The sequence below is a fragment of the Halichoerus grypus genome, chromosome X (genome assembly GCF_964656455.1).
Source record: "Halichoerus grypus chromosome X, mHalGry1.hap1.1, whole genome shotgun sequence".
Lineage (NCBI taxonomy): Eukaryota > Metazoa > Chordata > Mammalia > Carnivora > Phocidae > Halichoerus > Halichoerus grypus.
The window spans coordinates 20,732,872-20,754,455 of record NC_135727.1 but is presented as its reverse complement, the minus strand read 5'-3'; the positions used below and the strand labels follow the sequence as shown (position 1 = coordinate 20,754,455).

Here is a 21,584-nt window from a genome sequence, read left to right as displayed (position 1 = left end):
GGCTCCATCCCAGGACCCTGGGATCTTGACCGGAGCCAAAGGCAGACGCTTAACGACTGAGCCACCCAGGCGCCCCTAAAAAGTTTTTTAAGTAAGCTCTGTGCCTAACATGGGCTTGAACTCATGACCCCGAGATCAAATTGCGTGCTCTCCCAGCGGAGGCAGCCAGGCGCCCCTAAACTGACTTCTTTTTAGATGCTCTTTCAAACTCCTTTGTTTCTCACTCTCACAATCTCTCTTTTTATTTGGCTTTGTCCTACTGACTTATGCTTTTTAAACTTTTTTCTTCTCCATCTCCCTTTCTCTCTCTTTGTTCATATATTTTATCCCCTGTATGTCTGTTTCTTCTCTCTTTTCTTTCACTCCCTTTTTTCTTTGCCTGTTTGTCTTTATCCTTCGTCTAGTCTCTTTGTCTCTTATCTCTTATCTCTTTGCCTTTGTTTTCCTCCCACCCCGCCTCATCCAGTGTGTTGTATATATGTGTGTGTGAGTGTGTGTGTTTTCTTACTGGTTTCTTCTGTTCAGTTTTCTTTCTTTTTCTCTCTTATTCATTCTTTCCCTCTTCTTCTCTTCATTTCATTCTTTCTTTTTGTACCATCTTTTCTTACTGCCACTAACTTTTTAACCTTTTTGGTCTTATTTTTTATCTATCTCTGTTTCATGCTTGGTATATTTTAAATGACTCTTCTTTTGTCTCCTTTAAAAAACACTTTTTTTCTCTCTTTCTCTTACTAGCTTGCTCTCTTTGTGTTTTGTATAATCTTTTCTTACTAGTCCTCAGTTAAATTTTTTTTTTTAAATATTTTTTTTTGTTTCCCTCTGTTGCAGTCTATTTTTTTGGTAATGTTTTCTCTTACTGGCTCCTCTTCTCTGTCTTTCTCTCCCTTTATATACATCTTTCTCCCTCTTTGTCGTATCTTTTTTTTTTTTTTTTTGTACTGTCCCATCTTACTAGCTCTTTTTAAATTAATTAATTAACTAATTTTTTTAGAGAGACAGCGCACATGAGCGGGAGTGGGGAGAGGGGTAGAGAGGGAGAGGAAGAGAATGAGAATCTCAAGCAGGCTCCACGCCAGGCACGACCCTGACTTGGGGCTCAATCTCATGACTCTGAGATCATGATCTGAGCTGAAATCAAGAGTCAGATGCTTCACTGCTTCACCGACTGAGCCACCCAGGTGGCCCTGGCTCCTTTTTAAACCTGTGGTACAGGCAGTGTTGTCTACTGAGCCACTTTATAGAAGTGTTGAATTTGTTATAATGTATATAATAATATTGTACGTGTACATTCTTTACAACTTGAGCTGTAACGGGGAGATGCCCTGCATAGTGCTTGGCACAGGGAGTGTGAGCTTCTAGGATTTCCCTTTCCAGGGGTCTTCTGACCTCACCACATAAGCACATGGAGGTGTTTTTTTTTTTTTTTCCCCCAAGCCACCAATATTTAATACATAGATATGCATCTTCTACTTAGATACTTTATCATTTATTGTTTCTCTCTCACCTTCTCTTTTATCCTGTCCTTTGTTTTCAAATATATTTCCCTCCGGTCTGTCTCTCTTAACGTCGTCTCTTTGCATTTTTTGTAAGTGATAAGCGATTTTTTTCTCTAGAAGTGCTTGTTTCTAAAATATTAAAAATATATATTTAACATTTAAAAATTTAATTAGCAGCTTGCCACTGGAAATGCAAAACAGATATTTCAAATATGATGGTCTACTTGAAGGGCACCCTCATTCCTATTTTGAGATTTCTGGTCACAATGAGTACAAAACTAGGAAGGTAGTAAGGGGTAAGTTTCCTTTTGTTGTCCAGCATGAAGAAGAGTGCTCTTTCTGCAGACTGGTCCCATTTCAGAGTAGTCCTTGAAGTCCAGGTTCAGACCAAACCAGGTTTCTCCATCAATAGCTATCCTCGTGAGTTTAGGCCACTTTTGCTAAGTCACACTTTAAAATATCAAAATTGGCAAAAGCTTTTCCTCAAATAGCCCAAGTTATCAGTAAAAGCTCACTCTACCTTCCGGTGAGCTTCCTCCCTGACTTTTTGACGTTGTTCCTCAATTCTTGCTTCTCTTTTTACTTCTTCTCCAATCTTTGTCAAAAGTAACATCTCTTTTGTCTTCCATTCCTAAGGAGCACAATGTTATGGTAGTTAGCAGGGGTTCTCTTTCATTATCTTTCTTTTTTTTTTTTTTTGGTATCATGTCAAAAAGCAAATTAGATCAAGTCAAGGGCCTTACAAAAATTGGGTTAACAATAATGAAAATCTTATGTTGGCTTTAGAATGGGCTTCTCACTGCTTTTTACTGGGAATATGTTGGTGGATGCAATGGAATGGCAAAAGGAAGGAAATTATTTTGCTTTTGGAAACTTAATTCAAGTATAAACCTGGCTTCAAAGATGGATCTAAGAAGATGTTGGCAAGAGGGTTTTCTCTTATTGCCTAAGGGTATATCATATGTGATCTGTTGCCCTTAAATGTATTTTGGTAGAGAAGATAAGTAAATGGGCTTGTCTGAATTTTGAGAGAATACAACCATGATTATTATTATTATTTTTAAAGATTTTATTTATTTATTTGACACAGAGAGAGACACAATGAAAGAGGGAACACAAGCAGGGGGAGTGGGAGAGGGAGAAGCAGGCTTCCTGTGGAGCAGGGAGCCCGATGTGGGGCTCGATCCCAGGACCCTGGGATCATGACCTGAGCCAAAGGCAGACGCTTAACGACTGAGCCACCCAGGCACCCCAACAACCATGATTATTTTTCACTAGTTAATTTCTAAAGCTTTAAGAGCAGATGAGGTGTTACTATAAATGCAAAATAATTTGTGGTATCAATCTCACTATGTTAAGTAAAAGCGTGTCTATTATAACAGTGATAAAAGATTAATAGTGGTTCTTTATTATTTTTAATAGTGGTTTAATTTTTAGACCTGAAATAGCTTCAGGTAATATGGTGGGACTGCTAAAAATGTTTATCAATGCAACAAACATATGCAATTTCCCCTCCAATGTTTAAAATTTGGTTTTCCTCACCTCTTCAATTTGTCTACGGAGATGAAGTTTTCTTCTAATGTGGTCCTGATGTCGTTGTTGTTCTTCCTTCATCCGGAGTATGCTCTGCTTTGCTGCCGTGTGCTCAACCTTGTCTAATTCCCTACTAATCATATCTAAATATCTAAGTAAAAGTACAAATATAAGGGAAGGTAAATTAGGTGTTTCCCTTATGATGGTATTATCAATTTTGATATTCCCAAACCACCTTCTGGGTTGCTTTTTATTTCCTGAATACAGAAAATGTAGAGTTTTTCAGGGACCTTTAAGCTAACCTGATCCACCAGCTCACCATACTGCACTAATTTTACCAGACCCTGTTATACAAATCTGTTATTGTGGTTGGGACAATGGCAAAATGTGGAACAGAGTGATTAAAAGCATTTTACATAGAGATTACATACAGCTCTGCAGTTTTAGGAACATGAATTTCCAAAGACAGCTGAAATCAACTTACAGACTGACTTCAAAACACAAGTCGATTTGAATTGCCTTTAAAAATAAGTGGGTACTGGCCTCTCTGTAATTCCCAAGTCCTTGAATGACCTTCCATGTACAGAGAGGTCCGCAGACTCCCAGTCTGGGACCCTGGTGGATCAGCATGTATTCTGGCATATCATGACATGAACCCATGGACTTCAAGAGGCAGGGTAAGGGGAACTGGCCCTTGTCCCTGATAAAGGAGAAAGAGAAAGAACTATAGCTCATCTCTGCCTCTTGGGGCATGGGCTTGGCCTCTGAATAGTAACACTGAATGTGTGTGGGTGGTAGCCGAATGAACATACATGATTGGTTGGGGAACAACACCTGTTTGTATTAGCATCAGATAAAGTTATAGGAACTCTCCCTTTCTGACCCTGCAGTGACTTCCTTCAACTTAATTTTGAAACATGCTTAACACACTTTCTCTCTCTCTGCTACTATGGATGTGGGTTTCCCAAGCTCAGGGATTTGGACTTTGGATTTCTTCAGATTCAGTTTGGCTTACCTCTTGGGCTTCTAGTGAGTCCAGTTTCTCAGGTAGAAACTCTCCCCCCAAGCCTTGGTACCAGGGGGTTCCCAATCCCGTTACCTCTTAATCTCCTTTCCTTTCTCTCCACATTAAAACTATAGGGGGTTCAGTAGTGTCTAATCCTTTTTTTGAGTCCTGCTTGCAATTCTTTCTAGTACTTTCACAACTTCCTAGGGTCTACAATATGTCCATGTATTGCCTTCAGCCGTACCTGTGCTTTATTATCAGCTCTTGGTCTGGAGTTGCTTGTGTATCTTCCTGTAACAGCCATTCTTGGAAAGGTTTGTTTCCATAACTGTTATAGGCTCTTCTGGTTTCATACAATTTATTTACTTGTTTTTCAATCATTTTCTGAGAGAAAAAAAATCAAAGTCTTTATACTGGCTAGAAATAGACCTGTCCTTCGATAGGCCCTCTTAAGTGTAGGGCTTGGTAAACCTCCTACACTTTACAAATGGTTAATTCCGTTAACCTGCATTTAAGTCTAGTGTGTCTCCATTCCAGATAAGTGAAAATTTCTCTCTGTAAATTAAAGGCAAAGGTCTAATTTTTTATATCTTATAAATCTCTAGGGATCTTATTTGATTTGTTATCTTCATAATTCTAAGTCAGGTAATTATAAGTAAATATTCTGCAAAGGACCAAACCTTTCTTCCAAACCCTACATAAAAACTATCTTACAGACCCCAAAATAAAACAAATTTAAGTATTAACTTACTTGTTCTCTTACATAGTTTCTTTCAAAATCTAATTTTAAAGTGGTCAGATACTGCCTGTACTTATTCAATTCTTTCAAGGTACATATCACCTATAAAAGCAAAATCAAAAACCAAACATATAAATAGAAAGTTGTAACAATCATAAAGCTTTCCGGAGAAGAGTGTCATAAGAATATTCATTTTAGTAACAATTTTAGGATCAAGGGTAATAATAGCACATTTTGGGAGCAATTTGGAAAGCGGTATCTAAAACTGCTGTATCACCAGGAAATTTCTATCTAAATAGTATTATTTCAATAATATGGTTCACATCATAATCAGAAATTTACAATTCTCAATGAATTTTTTATTAAAACACCAGTATAATAATGACATTGAACACTCCCCCAATTTATTTCATCATGCTGTTTTCTGCTAGGTTTCCATTTTGTCTCTTCTCAAAAAGTATAGGAAATATCCCTTCATAGGTATACTGTGCCTTTATTACTTTTAAAGCCAGAGGAAGGGCACTACACTACAGTAGGGAAAAAATACATAAATAAAAACATTTGTATGTATGTCTTTACATATTTGACAAAAGAAAAAAGGTCAAGAAGGAACAAGTAGTCTTATTTAGAAATCCAAATACTGAGTAACTGAGTTTTCTAATAAATATTCTTTATTGTTTAACCAAAGCTGAAACAGGCTCCTAGTGAAGTACAGAACCGAGTGTCTATCAAGTCCCTAGGGGTTTCTACTGGTTAAGAGGAAGGAGGCTTCAACCTACTTTATTATTGCTGGTGATGTAACCGCCCTTCTTTAATCTCCTTAGGATATCCTTTCGCTTATGGTATGCTTTTAAATGGGGATCATGCAGACTTTTATAGCTGGTTTCCAAAAGTTGGCAATAAGGATCAGTCAGGTTAAAGTCATAAGAAGGCTGATAAAGCTGCAAACACACGGATTCAAAAGTATTATGTGTGTAAAATGAATGAAGTTGCACTTTTAAACCTCAAGTTGTTGAAATGACTAGGTTGGTCAGTGAAAATGAAACATGAAAGCAGAACCTGAAGTGAGGGAATCCGGAAAATGGATTGATTTAGGTAAATCTAACGCCCTTTCTCTTCCCCTCTCCTCTACCAGAGCTGTCTTTAGGCTGGGGGTGGTAGCCTCAACCTCAGTTCAATTCATGAACACTGAGGTGTGGCCCTAAGAGTCCTGCAAGGCAGGTAGGATGCTTCATATGTGGGCAAAGAAAGACATCCTTCTGGGCAATGATTTAATTTACAGTGAGACTAGATAGGAAGCCCATATCTTTCCCAGAAGAGAAGTGATCAACAGTGATGGCAGCTGAAACACTGCTGCAATTAGCGGATTGATTATTGCTTCTTCTTTTAGATGTTGACTTTTGTTGGTAACAGACATGTGTTGACCAACGCTGGGCTACTGACCTATCCAGCAAGAGACAAATCCATTTGTTGAGGCCAGTGTAAGCTTTCTATTGTCAATTACAGTAATTGGTTTCCCTGAACTGAAGAGTCTATTATAGCATCACTATGTGCCAGGGGGAGGTCACAAGGGAGACTTTCAAAAGTATGCAAATTGTTCCTTTCACTTAACATGTTATCTTTTCTTAAAAGCAGAATGTCTAAGTTAATTGGCAAAGTATTTACTATTAACATTCAATAAAAGCAATTTAAGGAGTTTGTGAACAGTTGCTACCTAAGTATAGTACATTAATAAGCAAATTAATTTATAAATACATTACCTGAGAATAAGTTTGGTATCAAAATGTTGTATAGGATCAGTTGTCAGGTTTGGATTAATGCATAGCTAAAGATAGGTAGGTTATATTGTTACATTTTAATCTGACTGGAAAAAAGACAGTCAAATACCATAATTTTGCTTCTATCTGCATTCAAAACAACATGAAAGACCTTTAAATTCCCTGTTTCTGTAGTGATCTGCTAAAGTGGTCTGCAGCTGAGGAAGCAGCAAGGTCAGGTAACAGAGTATGGCCTAAGAATCAGGAGACAGTGGTTCTGGTCTGAACTCTGCTACTATCTACCTGTGACCTTAGATAAATCATAGCTTCACCTTACAAGGTGGTCATGAGGGTAAAATGAGTTTAAAAAAACAACAACACCTAAAGGTGTAAAATATAAAGTCTTACTTCCTTGAGGAGATCCTGGTAAAAGATAAAGGTCCCACAAAGTTAGTCTTCAGGGTAGCTGAATATAGTGCCTGATCATGATCAAATGCATATATTTTGGGGTAATCAATATAATAAAGTACAGAGATAATCAATATAATTTAGTATAGAAAAAATCTGGAAATAAGAAGTAGTTAGCAAGTGAAAAACAGGAACAGAATAGAAATAATAGCAAATAGAAGATATTTGAGGAAAAAAACCCAGCAGATAGGGCCACAGTTACAAAGTAGGAAGCAGTGTTATTACTAGTAGTGAAATAGGTTTTGAGTATGTTTCAGGAAAGCTAATTTGTGGGAGTGTGACTCAGTCAATTTCTGTGAGGTTGGCATATATTTAGTAGAACATTATGCGTTTTCAAAAGAGAAACTCTATTGTTTTCCAGCAATAAAACCTAAAATAATCATATATATTAGACAATTATCAGAAATACCAAGAAGCCCCTACTCATCCTTGATGATGTGCTAGACAGTGCAAGAGTAAGGAAGTCAGAATTATTCCTGTAGAATCTTTTGCTATTGTGATCAAAGCACATTCTCAACTAGAAAGTTCTGAACCTCCTTCGGGCTTGGCCTTAATTATGGACAGAGCACGGGGTGTTAGGCAGAGGCCTTAAAATGTGTAACAATGTGAGTGCAACACACTGCATCACTAACAGTGCTGATTCAGTGCTGAGTAAGATAGTGCAGACCAAGGGCAGGTAAATTCTAAGGAAAGATGAGATAGTTGGGTGTTGTGACACTTGGGAAAGGCTTTGTATAGTAGCTCTTAAAGGATGGCTCAAATTGAAGGTCAGGAAGGAGAGAAGAGTGCCTGCCAGGTTGTGGGAGCCAGATGGACAAAGACACTTATGTAAGAATTAGCAAGATAAGTGTAGGTAGGCAGAAAAGACCCCACCCAACCTTTGGGAACTGAGGCTCTGGGTTGGAGATAAGGCTGAACTGCACGGCTGAGGCATATCATGGGGCCTTCCATCATAAAGTGAAGTTCAGACACTAATCAATTCATTTAACTTAACTTGGTGTGTTAAGTTGAAGTTGACATAAAGCAAAATCATAGCAGTGTTTCAAGTTTAATAGCAAGCTATTAAAAAGGGTAAAGAAAATCACTTAAGCACTATTAAAACTCAGTTTACCTTTTCATTTATATTTGTAGTATAGAATATATTGTTGCTTCCTGGGATAATAGGCAGCTTGACCCCAAGAGGAAGATCCAATAGATTAGCTGCTCCGACCTCTGGAATGTTTTTTTTGTGTGAGCCCTGTCAGATACAATGAGAAAGTCTGTCGATTTTTACGAACTGTTCTTTTAGTTTAGACCAATCTACTCACATTAAAATGGGCTAATATTTCCAAATAAACCAAACCATCCTACACTCAGGGTTGAAAGAACCCTCCCTGCTGACAACCCGGAAGCCTCCCAGCTTCCCCGGGTTACCGGCCCTATCTCTGGGCCCCACCCGAGGCGGGTCCTGGCCACAGGCAGCTCGCGCTACTGGCTGCGGGGCCTGGGAGCCTGAAGCTGAGTCGTCAAGCACCGACCCCTTTCCCCCTCGCTCTGATGAGGTCTCCGCCCCTTCCGTCCGCCCGCCACCCCGAGACCCCTCCCAGGAGCAAGGAGGAGGGTGACTACAGACTCGGCGCCACTCACAGTGTCGCCGTGCTCTCTGTCGGCTGTTAGGCTGCTGGCGGCTGCCTTAGTGGCAGCGGCTTCAGCAGCCTTATAGCAGTTGTTGAGGTACAGATCCATGGCCGCCCGTCAGCCCCCAGGGTGCCGGGGGCTAGGGCTGCAAGCCGTCTTCGTTTCTCCTCTTCACGCACACCTTTCCGGCTCTAAGCTCTGATCAAGTCTGGGCCGCCGAGACGGTGGTCGCCAGGGTAACGCGTCCTCTAGGCCACGCCCCTCACTGTGCGGCGCTCCGCGCTGGAGTGCTGACGTCCTCATCGCGCAGAACCGACCGGGAGGGGAGAGGAAGCGGTGACCGCTCACCACTCACGCTGCTGCCGCGAACCTTCAGCGCATGCGCGGGCTTAAGAGCCTCAGAGTTTGGGGAAGTGGTCCAAAGGTGTGGTGTGAGAGCGCGCGGCGGAGGTTACGTTTCTCTCTGAAAGCAACACCCCTCATTTAAAGATTTTATTTATTTATTTACTTGTCAGAGAGAGTACAAGCAGGGGGAGTGGCAGGCAGAGGGAGAAGCGGGCTCCCCGCTGAGCAGGGAGCCCCACGGGGGGGCTCCATCCCAGGACTCTGGGATCACGACCTGAGCGGAAGGCATTTAACCCACTGAGCCACCCAGGAGTCCCAACACTCCCTCATTTAAACGAAACCGGAATGTACCAACTTGTGTCAGTGGGTAGCTGGCTGTAATTCTTACAGTTCTTCCTGTCCCCCCGCCCAACAAGCTGTGTGATTCTGTTCAACACATGTCCCGAGTAATTGTGTGGTTTGTCCTAGGGCCAGAGGCTTGGCTTTCCACATCAGCCAACTTTATAGATACCATGACCCCCCGTTGCCCTAGGCATACCATCTCTCCAGGTCCCACATAGGGCACAATAACTTTTTTAGGGCTCAATGCTTTCTTCCCTTGTCTTCCCTTTTCCTGTCTTGGGCTCCTCATCTCCTTGGCCTTCTCTCGCTCTCTTTCTCCCCCCTTTCTCCTATTTCTTTCTACCTTCTCGTTAGCTTAGCCAACATTTCTTGAGTGCCTGCCCTATGCCAGACACTGAGCTGGGTGCTGAGGATAGAACAGTGAGTAAAACATAGTCCCTGCTGCCTAGGAGTTCACTAGACGGTAAATACATTAAGGGCTGGAGACTGCACCTGGTGTGTCAAGAGTTTGTACTTTGCCTCCATGTTTTTTTATGCATCTTTTTATTGTGATAAAAGAGCTGGCCAAACATAAAATTTACCATCTTATAATGATAAGTATACTCACATTGTTGTGCAACAGATCTCCAGAAGTTTTTCATTTTCCAGAACTGAAACTCTATACCCATTAAACAACTCCCCTTTCTTCCCTCCTCCCCAGCCCCTGATAACCCTTTCTGTTTCTATGAATTTGACTACTTCAGATACCTTACATAAGTGGTATAAGTGGAATCACATGTTATTTGTCTTTTTGTGATTGGCTTATTTCACTTAGCATAATGTCCTCAAGGTTTATTCATGGTGTAGCATATGGTAGGTTTTTTTTTTTCCTTTTTTAAGACCGTATAGTATTACATTGTATGTATACACCACATTTTCTTTATCCATTCAACCATCAATGAACATTTATGTTGCTTCCACCTCTTGACTATTTTGAATAGTGCTGCTATGAACATGGGTGTGCAAATGTCTCTTAGAGACCCTACTTCAAAGTTTTTTAGCTATATACTCGGAAGTTGCTGGATTTTACAGGTGAAAAATTGCTGGATCATGTGATAATTCTATTTCTAATTTTTTGAGGAATCTCTGTACTGTTTTCCATAGTGGTTGCACCATTTTAAAGTCTCACCAGCAGTACACAAGGGTTCTAATTTCTTCATGTCCTCACTGTTATTTTCTGTTCATTTTTTTTCTCATTTTTTGGACAGTGGCTCTCCTAATGGGGTGAGGTGATATTGTGGTTTTGATTTGCATTTCTCTGTTGATTAGTGATGTTGAATAGCTTTTCATATGCTTGTTGGCCATTTGCTGTCTCCATGTGTTTGGTCTACTTCTTTGCTCTCTTGGGCATTTAGTAACAATAACTACCATTTATTGAGAATTTACTAATTTCAGACGCTATGCTAAACACTCATCTCTTAATCCTCACAAAACCTCATCTAATGGCAATGGCTATTATGTGATGGAACTGGGAACTGAGATTTGAATCCAAGTTAACTGATTCCAAAAGCTGTATTCTTTTTTTTTTTTTACTTTGGAACACAGTAATCAAAAAACTCCCAACAAACAAAAGTCCAGGATCAAATGGCTTCAGAGGTGAATTCTACCGAACTGATTCAATTTCATTGCAAGTAATCAGTCTGTTCAAATTTTCTACTTGTTCCTGATTTCATTTTGGAAGGTTATATGTTTCTAGGAAATTATTTCTTCTAGGTTGGTTAATTTTTGGCATATGATTTTTCATAAAATTCTCTTATAATCCTTTGTATTTCTTTGGTGTCAGTTATTATTTCTCCTTCTTCGTTTCTGATTTTATTTATTTGTGTCCTCTCTCTCTGTGATGAGTCTGACTAAAGTTTTATCAATTTTGTTGATTTTTTCATAGAATCAGCTCCGGGTTTCATTGATCTGTTCTATTATTTTTTAAGTCTCTATATCATTTATTTCTGATCTAATTTTTATTATTCCTTGCTTCCACTGGCTTTGGGATTTTTTTCTTCTTTTTCTAGCTCCTTTAGGTGTAAGGTTAAATTGAGATTTTTCTTGCTTCTTTAGATAGGCTTGTATTGCTATAATAGTCCCTCTTAGAATAGCTTTTGCTGCATCCCAAAGATTTTGGACTGTTATGGTTTCATTTTCATTTGTCTCCATGTATTCTTTTAATTTCCTCTTTGATTTCTTGGTTGACCTTTTTATTGTTTAGTAGCATGTTATTTAACCTCCATGTGTTTGTGCTTTTTCCAGATTTTTTCTTGTGGTTGATTTCTAGTTTCATACCCTTGTGGTTGGAAAAGATGCATGATATGATTTCAATCTTTTTGAATTTGTTGAGGCTTGTTTTGGCCTAACCTGTGATCTATTCTGGAGAATGTTCCATGTGCACTTGAAAAGAATGTGGATTCTGCTGTTTTTGGATGGAATGTTCTGAATATATGTTAAATCCATCTGGCCCAATCTGTCATGCAAAGTCACTGTTTCCTTTTGATTTTTTGTCTGGACTTCCTTTATGTCTGTAAATAGTGGTTTTATATATCTGGGTGCTCCCATGTTGGGTGCATAAATATTGACAATTATTATATCATCTTGTTGGATTGTTCCCTGTATGATTATGTAGTGTCATTGTCTCTTGTTACAGTCTGTTTTAGTCTATTTTGTCTAATATAGATACTGCTACCCCAGCTTTCTTTTCACTTCCATTTTCACGGTAAATGTTTTCCCATCCTTTCACTTTCAATCTGCATGTGTCTTTAGGTCTGAAATGAGTCTCTTATAGGCAGCATATAGATGGATCTTGCTTTTTTATCTATTCAGCCACTTATGTCTTTTGATTGGAGCATTTAGTCTATTTCCAATTGAAGTAATTATTGACAGGTATGTACTCATTGTTGATTTGTTACTTGTTTTATGATTGTTTTTGTAGTCTTATCTATTCCTTTCTTTTCTGGATCTCTTCCCTTGTGGTTTGATGGCTTTATTTAGTGATATGCTTAGATTCCTTCCTCTTTATTTTTGCATATATATTACTGGTTTTTGATTTGTCGTTACCAATCTGTTGACATATAACATCCTATGCATGGGGGCGCCTGGGTGGCTCAGTCAGTTAAGTGTCGGCTGTTGGCTCAGGTCATGATCCCGGGGTCCTGGAATTGAGCCCTGTGTTGAGTTCCTTGCTTGGCGAGGAGCCTGCTTCTCCTTCTCCCTCTGCCTGCTGCTCCCCCTGCTTGTTCTCTCCCTCGCTCTGTCAAATAAATAAATAAAAAGCTTTAAAAAAAATCCTATGCGTATAGCTGTCTATATCAAGTTGATGGTTGCTTAAGTTTGAACCCTTTCTAAAAGCACTACATTTTTACTCCCCCCCCCATGTTTTATGTATATGGTGTCATACTTTACATCCTTTACATCCTTTTATTTTGTGAATCCCTTGACTGATTTTTATGGATAGAATTGATTCGACTGCTTTTGTGCTTTAACTTCCATACTGGTTTTATAAGTTTTATTACTTTTATTATGTTTCTATATACCTGTGAAAATTTTTTCCTTTCCTAATTTTCTTACTCCTGATTATGGCCTTTTCTTTCCACTCAAAGAATTCTCTTTAACGTTTCTTGTAAGGCTGGTTTAGTGGTGATGAACTCCTTCAGTTTTTGTTTGGGAAACTTTTTGTCTCCTATTCTGAATGATAGTCTTGCTTGATAGAGTATTCTTGGTTGCAGGTTTTTTTTTCTCTCAGCACTTGAATATAGCATGCCACTTTCTTCTGGCCTGCAAAGTTTCTGCTGAAAAATCAGTTGATAGTCTTGCAGGATTTCCCTTGTATTTAACTGTTTTCTCTTGCTGCCTTTAAAATTCTCTCTTTATCATCACTTTTTGCCATTTTAATTATTATGTGTCTTGGTAAGGACCTCTTTTGGTTGATTTTGTTGGGGGCTCTCTGTACCTCCTGGATCTGGATGTTTGTTTCCTTCCCCAGATTACAGAAATTTTCAGCTATTATTTCTTCAAATAAATTTTCTGCTCTCTTTTTTCTCTCTTTTCCTTCTGGGATCCCTATAATGTGAATGTTATCATGCTTGATGATGTTGCTGAGTTCCCTTAACCTATACTCATTTTTTATTTTTCTTTCTTCATTTTGCTGTTCAGCTTGGTTGCTTTCTGTTACTTTATCTTCCATCTTGCTGATCCATTTTTATCCTTCCTCTAAGCTACTATTGATTCCCTCCAGTATATTTTTAATTTCAGCTATGGGGCTCTTTATCTCTGATTGGTTCTTTTTTATATTTTCTCTTTGTCGAAGGTCTCACTGAGATCCTCCACTCTTTTCTCAAGTCCAGTAAGTATCCTTATGACCATTACTTCGAATTCTCTATCAGACATATTGCTTATTTCTGTTCCATTTGGCTCTTTTGCTTTGATTTTGTCCTGTTCTTTTATTTTGGACATATTCCTCTGTGTCCTCATTTTGTCCAACACTCTGTGTTTGTTTCTATGTATTAGGAAAGTCAACTATGTATCCTGATCTTGAAAGTAGTGTCCTTATGAAGAGATCCTTTAGTGCCCTGTAGTGCAGTGTCCCCTGTTCACCTGAACCAGGTGCTTCAGGGGTATCTCCTATGTGTGTTGCATGCGCCCTACTCTGTGGCTGAGCTGCATTTGCCTTTAGTCCAGTCAGCTGCAATGGCCCACTTTGTCTTTGTGGGCAGGGTTTTGTCCCTGTGCTCTTAAGGGTCCAGTCTGAGGCTGCTTTGGGTTTGTAGTTGAATCAGACCAGATGCCTGCCCTCAGCTCATTTGCAGGGGCTGTGGTGGCACCAACTGCAGGGCTGACCCCTGAGTGGCTTTTTTTGGTGAGTGTGGCCTACAGTCGGACCAGATGACTGCTGCCTGTCTGTCAGGTTTTCAGTGATCCCAGACTACAGGGTTTTCTCTTTGTGCTGTTCCCTGTGAGGTTTTTGTTAGTGGGTAGGGCCGGCAGTCAGATCAGATGTCCGCCCCCAGCCTGCTGCACTCAGGCTGCAGTCGAACTGGTATGTGTGGTTACCTTCCCCTCTCCCCAGGGCAGGAGTCATTTTGGAGTGGCACTGGTCACTGTCATGGCTGCTTGCACAATGAGACTCCACTTTGGAGGGACTCCTGCTGAGTGGGGCAGTTTGAATGGGGTGGCTCCTCAGGAAAATGCAGGGGTGGGGTTTGCAGTGTTGACAAGCTAGTGGAGAGTGTTCATGCTGGTTCCCACAGGTGTCTGGGTCCAGGCTGGGAGGAGCAGGGAGAGAAATGTTGCCTTCCAACTCTTTTGTTCTTGGAGAAGTCTCCCAAAGATCTCTGCCCTTCCAGCATGTGTTCTGAGATTAGTAAATAACTCTCCCTCCCATATACCCCAATACTTTTCAAACTGCTGCTTCTATGCTGTATCTCTGAGGGGTTGTTTGTTATGCTGTCTCTTTAAGGGTGAGGACTTAGTTTCCTGTAACCATCGGGCTGTCCAAGAGCCAAGGCTGCTGATTTTTAAGGTACCCAGAGTTAAGCCCCACTGGTTGTATAAACTACTGAAGTTAAGCCCTACTGGTTTGCAAAGCCAAATGTTAAAGGGGACTTGTCTTCCCAGTGTAGTTCCTCCATGTGTGGGGTGCCTGGTGTGGGGTCTGTTCCTCTCCCTTCCCCATGATTGTGGTGTCCCTCCCATTTGTGGTTAGTCTCCCCAAGAGTTTGGTTTCCAACTGGGTCTCTGCCCCTCCTACCTTCTTGATATGGCCTCCTCTTTATGATTAACTGAGGAGAGTCTATTCTGCCAGTTTTCAGGTTGTTTTCTGAGTTAGTTGTACTGATGTGGCTGTAATCTATGTGTATGCATGGGATGAGGTGAGTTTAGGTTCCCCCTACTCTGCCATTTTCCCAAGCTCCCCCCAAAAGCTGTATTCTTAATGCACTGCACTCTTGCATGTGTTCTTGTTTTAATTCCACATATATAATTAAAACTCCTGCGTTTAAAACTCTAGCCTGGTGATATACTCTACTGCAAGCCAAACATCTCTACGTGGATGTCTGACAAGCAACTGAAATTGACATACTCAAAATTCAACTCAACCTCCCCTCAGTGAAACAGAACAAAACAAAGGCCTCATTACTCTTCCTGTATTTCCTCTTTCAGTGACTGGTACCACTTCTATCCAAGCTAGAAACCAGAGACTCTCCTAGATATCTCTGTTTCTCTGCAACTTTGGCATTCAATCTATTCCAGGGTCCTACTGTTTTTATCTCGTAAATATTTCCCATATCTCTTCCCTCTTTGCCATTTCTTCTACCACTGCTCCAATTAAGCCACTCATCATTTCTTGTCCTCACTATTATCACAGCCTCATTATATCTCTTCTATCTTTCACCTCTCCAACCCATCTTTAATTTTGCCATCAAAGTGATCTTTCTAAATTGCAAACTGATCATGTTTCTCCCTTGCTTAAAACTCCTAATGATGCTCAGGAAGAATGAAAGCAAAGCATAAAATATCTTTGTGGCTTGGTCTTCCAAGACACTATTGCTATACCACCTCTCAAAATTGACCCTACAGTAATACAGAACAGCTTTTAGTTGGTCCTCTGCATGAAGCCTGCTAGTTTATAACTCTGTGCCCTTGCTCGTGTTGTTCCTTCTGCCTTGCATGACTATGCTCCTTTTTTGCATGGTTAATTCTGGGGTCTCAGTTGGAATGACTGGGATAATTGGGTTCTCTCTTCATGAGTTTTTTTATCCTCTAGCAGGTAAGGCCATGCTTCTTCACATAGTGATCTTACAGGTCCCAGCATTGAGAAAGGACAAGCCCCAAAGTACAAGTACTTTCAAGATTGTGATTGAATCACATCAGTCAAAGCAAGTCACATGGTCAAGCCTAGGAGAAGATTAACCAAGGGCGTGGATACAGAGAGGTGTTGTTCATTGGAGGTGATTAATATAACAATATAGCACAGTCCACCCTCTCGTCCCTGCGGTTCATGTTCCTCCTATATGCAAAATATACTTACCTTTCCCAAGACCCCAGAAGTTTTATCCTATTATAGCATCAGCTCCAAAGTCCAGGATTTGTCATCTACAAGTATATCCAGAGGTAGCTTTTTATTATTCCAGAGAACTATGAACTATGAACAATTTGCATTACTTACCTATTACAGTGTAACAAATTACCCCTCCACTTAGTGGCTTAAAACAATACAAAACCATTTATTACCTCCTTGGCTTCTGTTTCAGACAGGGCATCAGAAGGTATAGCTTGTCTCTGTTCCATGATGTCTGGGGTTTCAGTTGGAAGACTCGAAGGTAGAGGCTGGAATCATCTTAAGGCTTTGTTCACTCACGTGTGTGACAATTGATGCTAGGTGTTGGCTAGGAGCCTATCTGAGGTTGTCAGTCAGAACACCCACACCTGGTCTCTCCGTATTGACTGGGCTTCCTCACAACATAGTATCTGCATTCCAAGGGCAGAGAGAGAGAGACAGATAGACAGACGGACATAGAGAGAGGGAGGGAGAGAGAGAGCATGCACTGGGTGAAAGCTATGTTGCCTTTTATGAGCTAGCCCCAGAAGTCGTGCAACATCACTCTCACGGCATTTTATTGGTTGAGGCAGTTACAAAAGTCCACCCAGGTTCATGGGGAAGGAACAGAGATGCCACCATCTCAAGGTCTTGGCACAGCCATGCTCCCTCTGAAGCCTTCAGAGGAGTCCTTCCTTAGTCTTCCTAGCTTCTGGTGGTTTGCAGGCAATCTTTGGTGTTCCTTGGCTTGCAGCTGCATAACTCCAATCTCTGCTTTCGTTGTCACGTGGAATTCTCCAGGTGTGTCTCTGTCTTCACGTGGTTATCTTCTTATTAAGACACCAGTCATATTGGATTAGGGACCCATGCTACTCCAGTATGATCTCATTTTAACTTAGCTAATTATATCTACAATGACCCTATATCCAAATAAGATCACATTCTGAGACACTGGGGGTGAGGACTTCAATATATCATTTTCTGGGGATACAATTCAACCAATAATAGTTTGCCCTTTGCCCTCTCTCCCCAAGTTCATGGCCTTCCCACATGCAATTTCCCCCATTCCGACAGCCTCAGAAGTCTTAACCCATTTCAGCATCAAGGCTAAGTCCAAGATCTTATCCAAGTGTCGTTAAATTAGGTATGGGTAAGACAGGGTATGGTTCATCCTGGAGCAAAATTCCTTTCCAGCTGTGGATCTGTGAAACCTAGAAAACAAATTATCTGCTTCCAAGATACAGAGATGGAACAGTATGGAACAAACATTTCCATTCCAAAAGGGAGAAATTGGAAGGAAAAAAAAAGGTGTCACTGGTTTAAAGCAGTTTGCGACATAACAGGGCAATTCAATTAGGATTTATAGCTTTAGAATAATTCTCTGTGGCTCTGTTCATTGGGCCCACCTCCTCAGCTCTGAGTGGTAGCCCACCATCTGGAAAGAAGAGATAGCTTGGCCCCTGGCTCTAGGTGGCCTCCCTGACGATCACGCCTGGACAATAACCCTACCCCCTGGGCCCTGGGTGGAGGTCCCACCCCCTTAGTCTTGGGCAGCTACCCTACCCTCTATAGCTGAGGAGGTGGATCCTCCCTCTGGAAATAAGATGGTGACCTGGCCTTCTTAGCCCTGGGAAGAGGCCCCAGTTGTAAGCCCAGAAGGGAGCTCTGATTTCTGGAACCCAGGACATGACCAGTCCCATTATTACCCCCCACCCCCACCCCGGCCACCCCCTCACCCTTGTCCTGAGTAGTAGCTCCACCCCCCTCATTCTGGATGGTGATCCCACACTCTCATTCCTGGGCAGTGGCTCTGTCATCTAGAAGGAAGTGGTGGCTCTGCCCTCAGGAACCCAGGCCTGATTTGCCCAGGTGCATCAATGGCTCTTCCAGTCATTCTTTCTTCATTTTGTCCCTCTCTGTTCCTTCTAGTCCATGCTGGTAGTGTTTGTGAGGAATAAAATTCTCAAAAAATTTGCCAGCTTCCCCTGCAATTCACAGAAGTCCAAGCCATCAGAAAAGAAGATTCTCCACATATCTTAACTGGATAACTGCATCTCTTCCTAGCATCTGTTGAGATGGTTGATTGGATCCTTGAGTCACACACAATCTATCAAAGATTGCCCAGCCACATCTTTTTCTTCTCTCCAGAGCATGCTTTCCCATTTTTTTGTAATGTGGTTAGACTGAGAATATTCCAAATCTTTAAGTTCTGGCTCCTTTTTGCTTAACAATTCATTCTTTATCTCTTTCTTCTATCACCTTACTACAAGCAGTAAGGAGAAACCAGGCTGTGCTTTCCATACTTTGCTTGGAAGTTTCCTTAGCTAACTATCTAAGTTCATCACTTAAAAGTTCCACTTTCCTCCCAATAGTAGAAGATAATTTGGCCAAGTTTTCGGCCACTTTAAAATAAGGATCAGTTTTTTTTCCAGTGTCCAACAACTTGTTTGCTATTTCTGTCTGGAACCTCACCAAAGGCACCTTTAACATTCATATTTCAAGAGACATTCTCTTCAAGGCAATCTAGATTTCTTCTGTCATGAACCTCAAAATTCTTCCAGCCCTTACCTATTGCCAATTCCAAAGCCACATTGTTAGGTATTTGTTACAGCCTCGTAGTACCCCACTTCCCAATACCAAAATCTGTATTAGTTTTCTGGGGCTGCCTTAAAGTACCACAAACTGGATGGCTTCAAACAACAGAAATTTATTCTCAGTTCTGGAGGCTGGAAGTCTGAGAAATCAAGGTATCAGCAAGGCTGTGCTCCCTCTGAAACCTGTAGGGGAATCCTTCCTTGCCTCCTCCTAGCTTCCAGTGATTTGCCAGCAACCTTTAGTATTCCTTGGATTTCAACTGCATAATTCCAATCCTTGCCTTCATTACCATGTGACACTCTCTCTCTATGTCTCTGTCTTCATAGGGCCATCTTCTTATAAGGACACCAGTTATATTGCATTAGGTACGCACCCTGCTCAAGTATGATTTCATCTTAACTAATTACATCTGCAACATACTGAGGTACTATGGGTTAGGACTTCAAAATATCTTTTTTGGGGGGTACACAATTTAACCCATAACAGAGGTTAAACAAGGTTAAGAGAGTCTTCTTTTGTGTGGGCAGCCTGGCATGGGGAATCAGAGCCGGAGCAAGGTAAGGAGGACATCCACACATATGAGTGGCATGGTGTGGGGTGTCAGATCCTGAACAGTATGAGCAGGGCATCTATTCAGGAAAAACCTTGGTGAGGGGTTATGAGCCCAAGCAGGATGAGGAGAGCATCTATGAGAGGTGTGCTAGATTTCTGAAACTGAACAGGGTGAGCAAGGCTGTGCTCTACATGGGGGCAGGAGGGGAGGAGTCTGGTATGGGTTGCCAGAGCCTGGTGGGGTGAGAAAGGCCTCCATGTAGGAGGGACGACCTAGCTTGGAGTGTTGGAACTCAAGCAAGGTGAGGAAGGTGACTGACTATCTGTGTGGACAGTCTGGTATGGGTTATCAGAGCCACCATGGGACATTATTGAGACAATTGGCAGAACGTGAGGTCTGAAAATTTTCATGGTTGCATTGTGATTATGTAGGAAAATGTATTTGCTCATATTGAATACTAAAGTATTTGGCGCATCAAATCAGCAACTAGAAAAAAGTTCTGAATTGTACTTGTCACTTTTCTGTAAATTTCAAAAGAGAAAATAATTAGAAACTCTGAAACAAATATGGCAAAATATTATAATCCTAGAGACCTGAGTGGTATATGCACAGGTATAGTTTTCTATCTGATTATAACATTTCAAAATAACAATATTTGAAAATGAAAGATATTGCATGCTTATTAGAGGAAAGAAGAAAGCAAACATGAGCTCATCACTCAAAGACAAATGAACACTGGGTATCTTCCTTTATGTTGAAAAAAGAGAATTTTTTTTAATTAACACATAATGTATTATTTGTTTCAGGGGTACAGGTCTGTGATTCAGCAGTCTTACACAATTCACAGTGCTCACCATAGCACATACCCTCCCCAATGTCCAACACCCAGTCACCCCATCCCTCCCACCCCCCACCACTCCAGCAACCCTCAGTTTGTTTCCTGAGATAAAGAGTCTCTTATGGTTTGTCTCCCTCTCTGGTTTCGTCTTGTTTCATTTTTCCTTCCCTTCCCCTATGATCCTCTGTCTTGTTTCTCAAATTCCTCATATCAGTGAGATCATATGATACTTGTCTTTCTCTGATTGACTTATTTCGCTTAGCATAATACCCTCTAGTTCCATCCATGTTGTTGCAAATGGCAAGATTTCATTTCTTGATGGCTGCATAATATTCCATTCTATATATGGACCACATCCTCTGTATCCATTCATCTGTTGATGGACATCTAGCCTCTTTCCATAGTTTGGCTATTGTGGACATTGCTGCTATAAACATTTGAGTGCATAGCCTCTTTGGATCACTGCATTTGTATCTTTGGGGTAAATACCCAGTAGTGCGATTGCTGGGTCATAGGGTAGCTCTATTTCCAACTTTTTGAGGAACCTCCATACTGTTTTCCAGAGTGGCTGCACCAGCTTGCATTCCCACCAACAGTGTAGGAGGGTTCCCCTTTCTCCGCATCCTCACCAACATCTGCCATTTTCTGACTTGTTAATTTTAGCCATTCTGACTGGTGTGAGGTGGTATCTCATTGAGGTTTTGATTTGGATTTCCCTGATGCCAAGTGATGTTGAGCACTTTTTCAAATGTGTCTGTTGGGCAGAAAAAAAGAGTTATTAAAGTAAAGTGAACTTGATGGTATAAGCTTTTGAAGGGTGGGTGATTTTTTAAAGTTAAAATCAGATCATTTTCCTTTTTTCACCTCTAGAGAATTTGAAGTCGCTCAAGGTGGAGAGCGTCAGACTTAAGGTACCCGTTCACTTGCAAGTCATGGCTGGAGCCACCAGAGGGCGCACTCTCATCAAAGACCATACAAAGTTCTGAAACTAAAATACTGTTAACATTTTTTGAAATCTAACAAAAAAAAATTAACTTCCATCCATCTTTTGCAACACCAGCATGGTATCCTGGCATCCTTTTCATTTATCTTATGTCTGCTTACTTTACTTTTAGGATGAGAAGATGTAGACTGTGGTCTGCACCGCGGCTGTCAAAAATACTGGCTTTTCTATTTAAGTCTAATTCTACTTCTCTGCCATAGGTAGTAATATGAACCCTCTTGAGGTTCTGTAG

The 21,584-nt window shown here is 40.9% G+C and overlaps 1 protein-coding gene across 1 annotated transcript in view; it reads right to left on the bottom strand.

Moving 5' to 3' along the window:
* The window catches only part of LOC118554172 (fibrous sheath-interacting protein 2-like), a 70,024-nt gene extending 61,156 nt beyond the window's left edge, over window positions 1–8,868 (bottom strand). The window contains exons 1-8 of the mRNA XM_078065250.1: window positions 8,626–8,868; window positions 8,111–8,236; window positions 5,554–5,715; window positions 4,787–4,876; window positions 4,280–4,419; window positions 3,039–3,180; window positions 2,017–2,127; window positions 1,505–1,625 (exon numbers count right to left, since the gene is read on the bottom strand). Coding sequence (XP_077921376.1) covers window positions 1,505–1,625; window positions 2,017–2,127; window positions 3,039–3,180; window positions 4,280–4,419; window positions 4,787–4,876; window positions 5,554–5,715; window positions 8,111–8,236; window positions 8,626–8,724 — 991 coding nt within the window. The 5' untranslated portion in view covers window positions 8,725–8,868. The remainder of the gene's footprint in view (window positions 1–1,504; window positions 1,626–2,016; window positions 2,128–3,038; window positions 3,181–4,279; window positions 4,420–4,786; window positions 4,877–5,553; window positions 5,716–8,110; window positions 8,237–8,625) is intronic.
* Window positions 8,869–21,584: the final 12,716 nt, after the last annotated feature.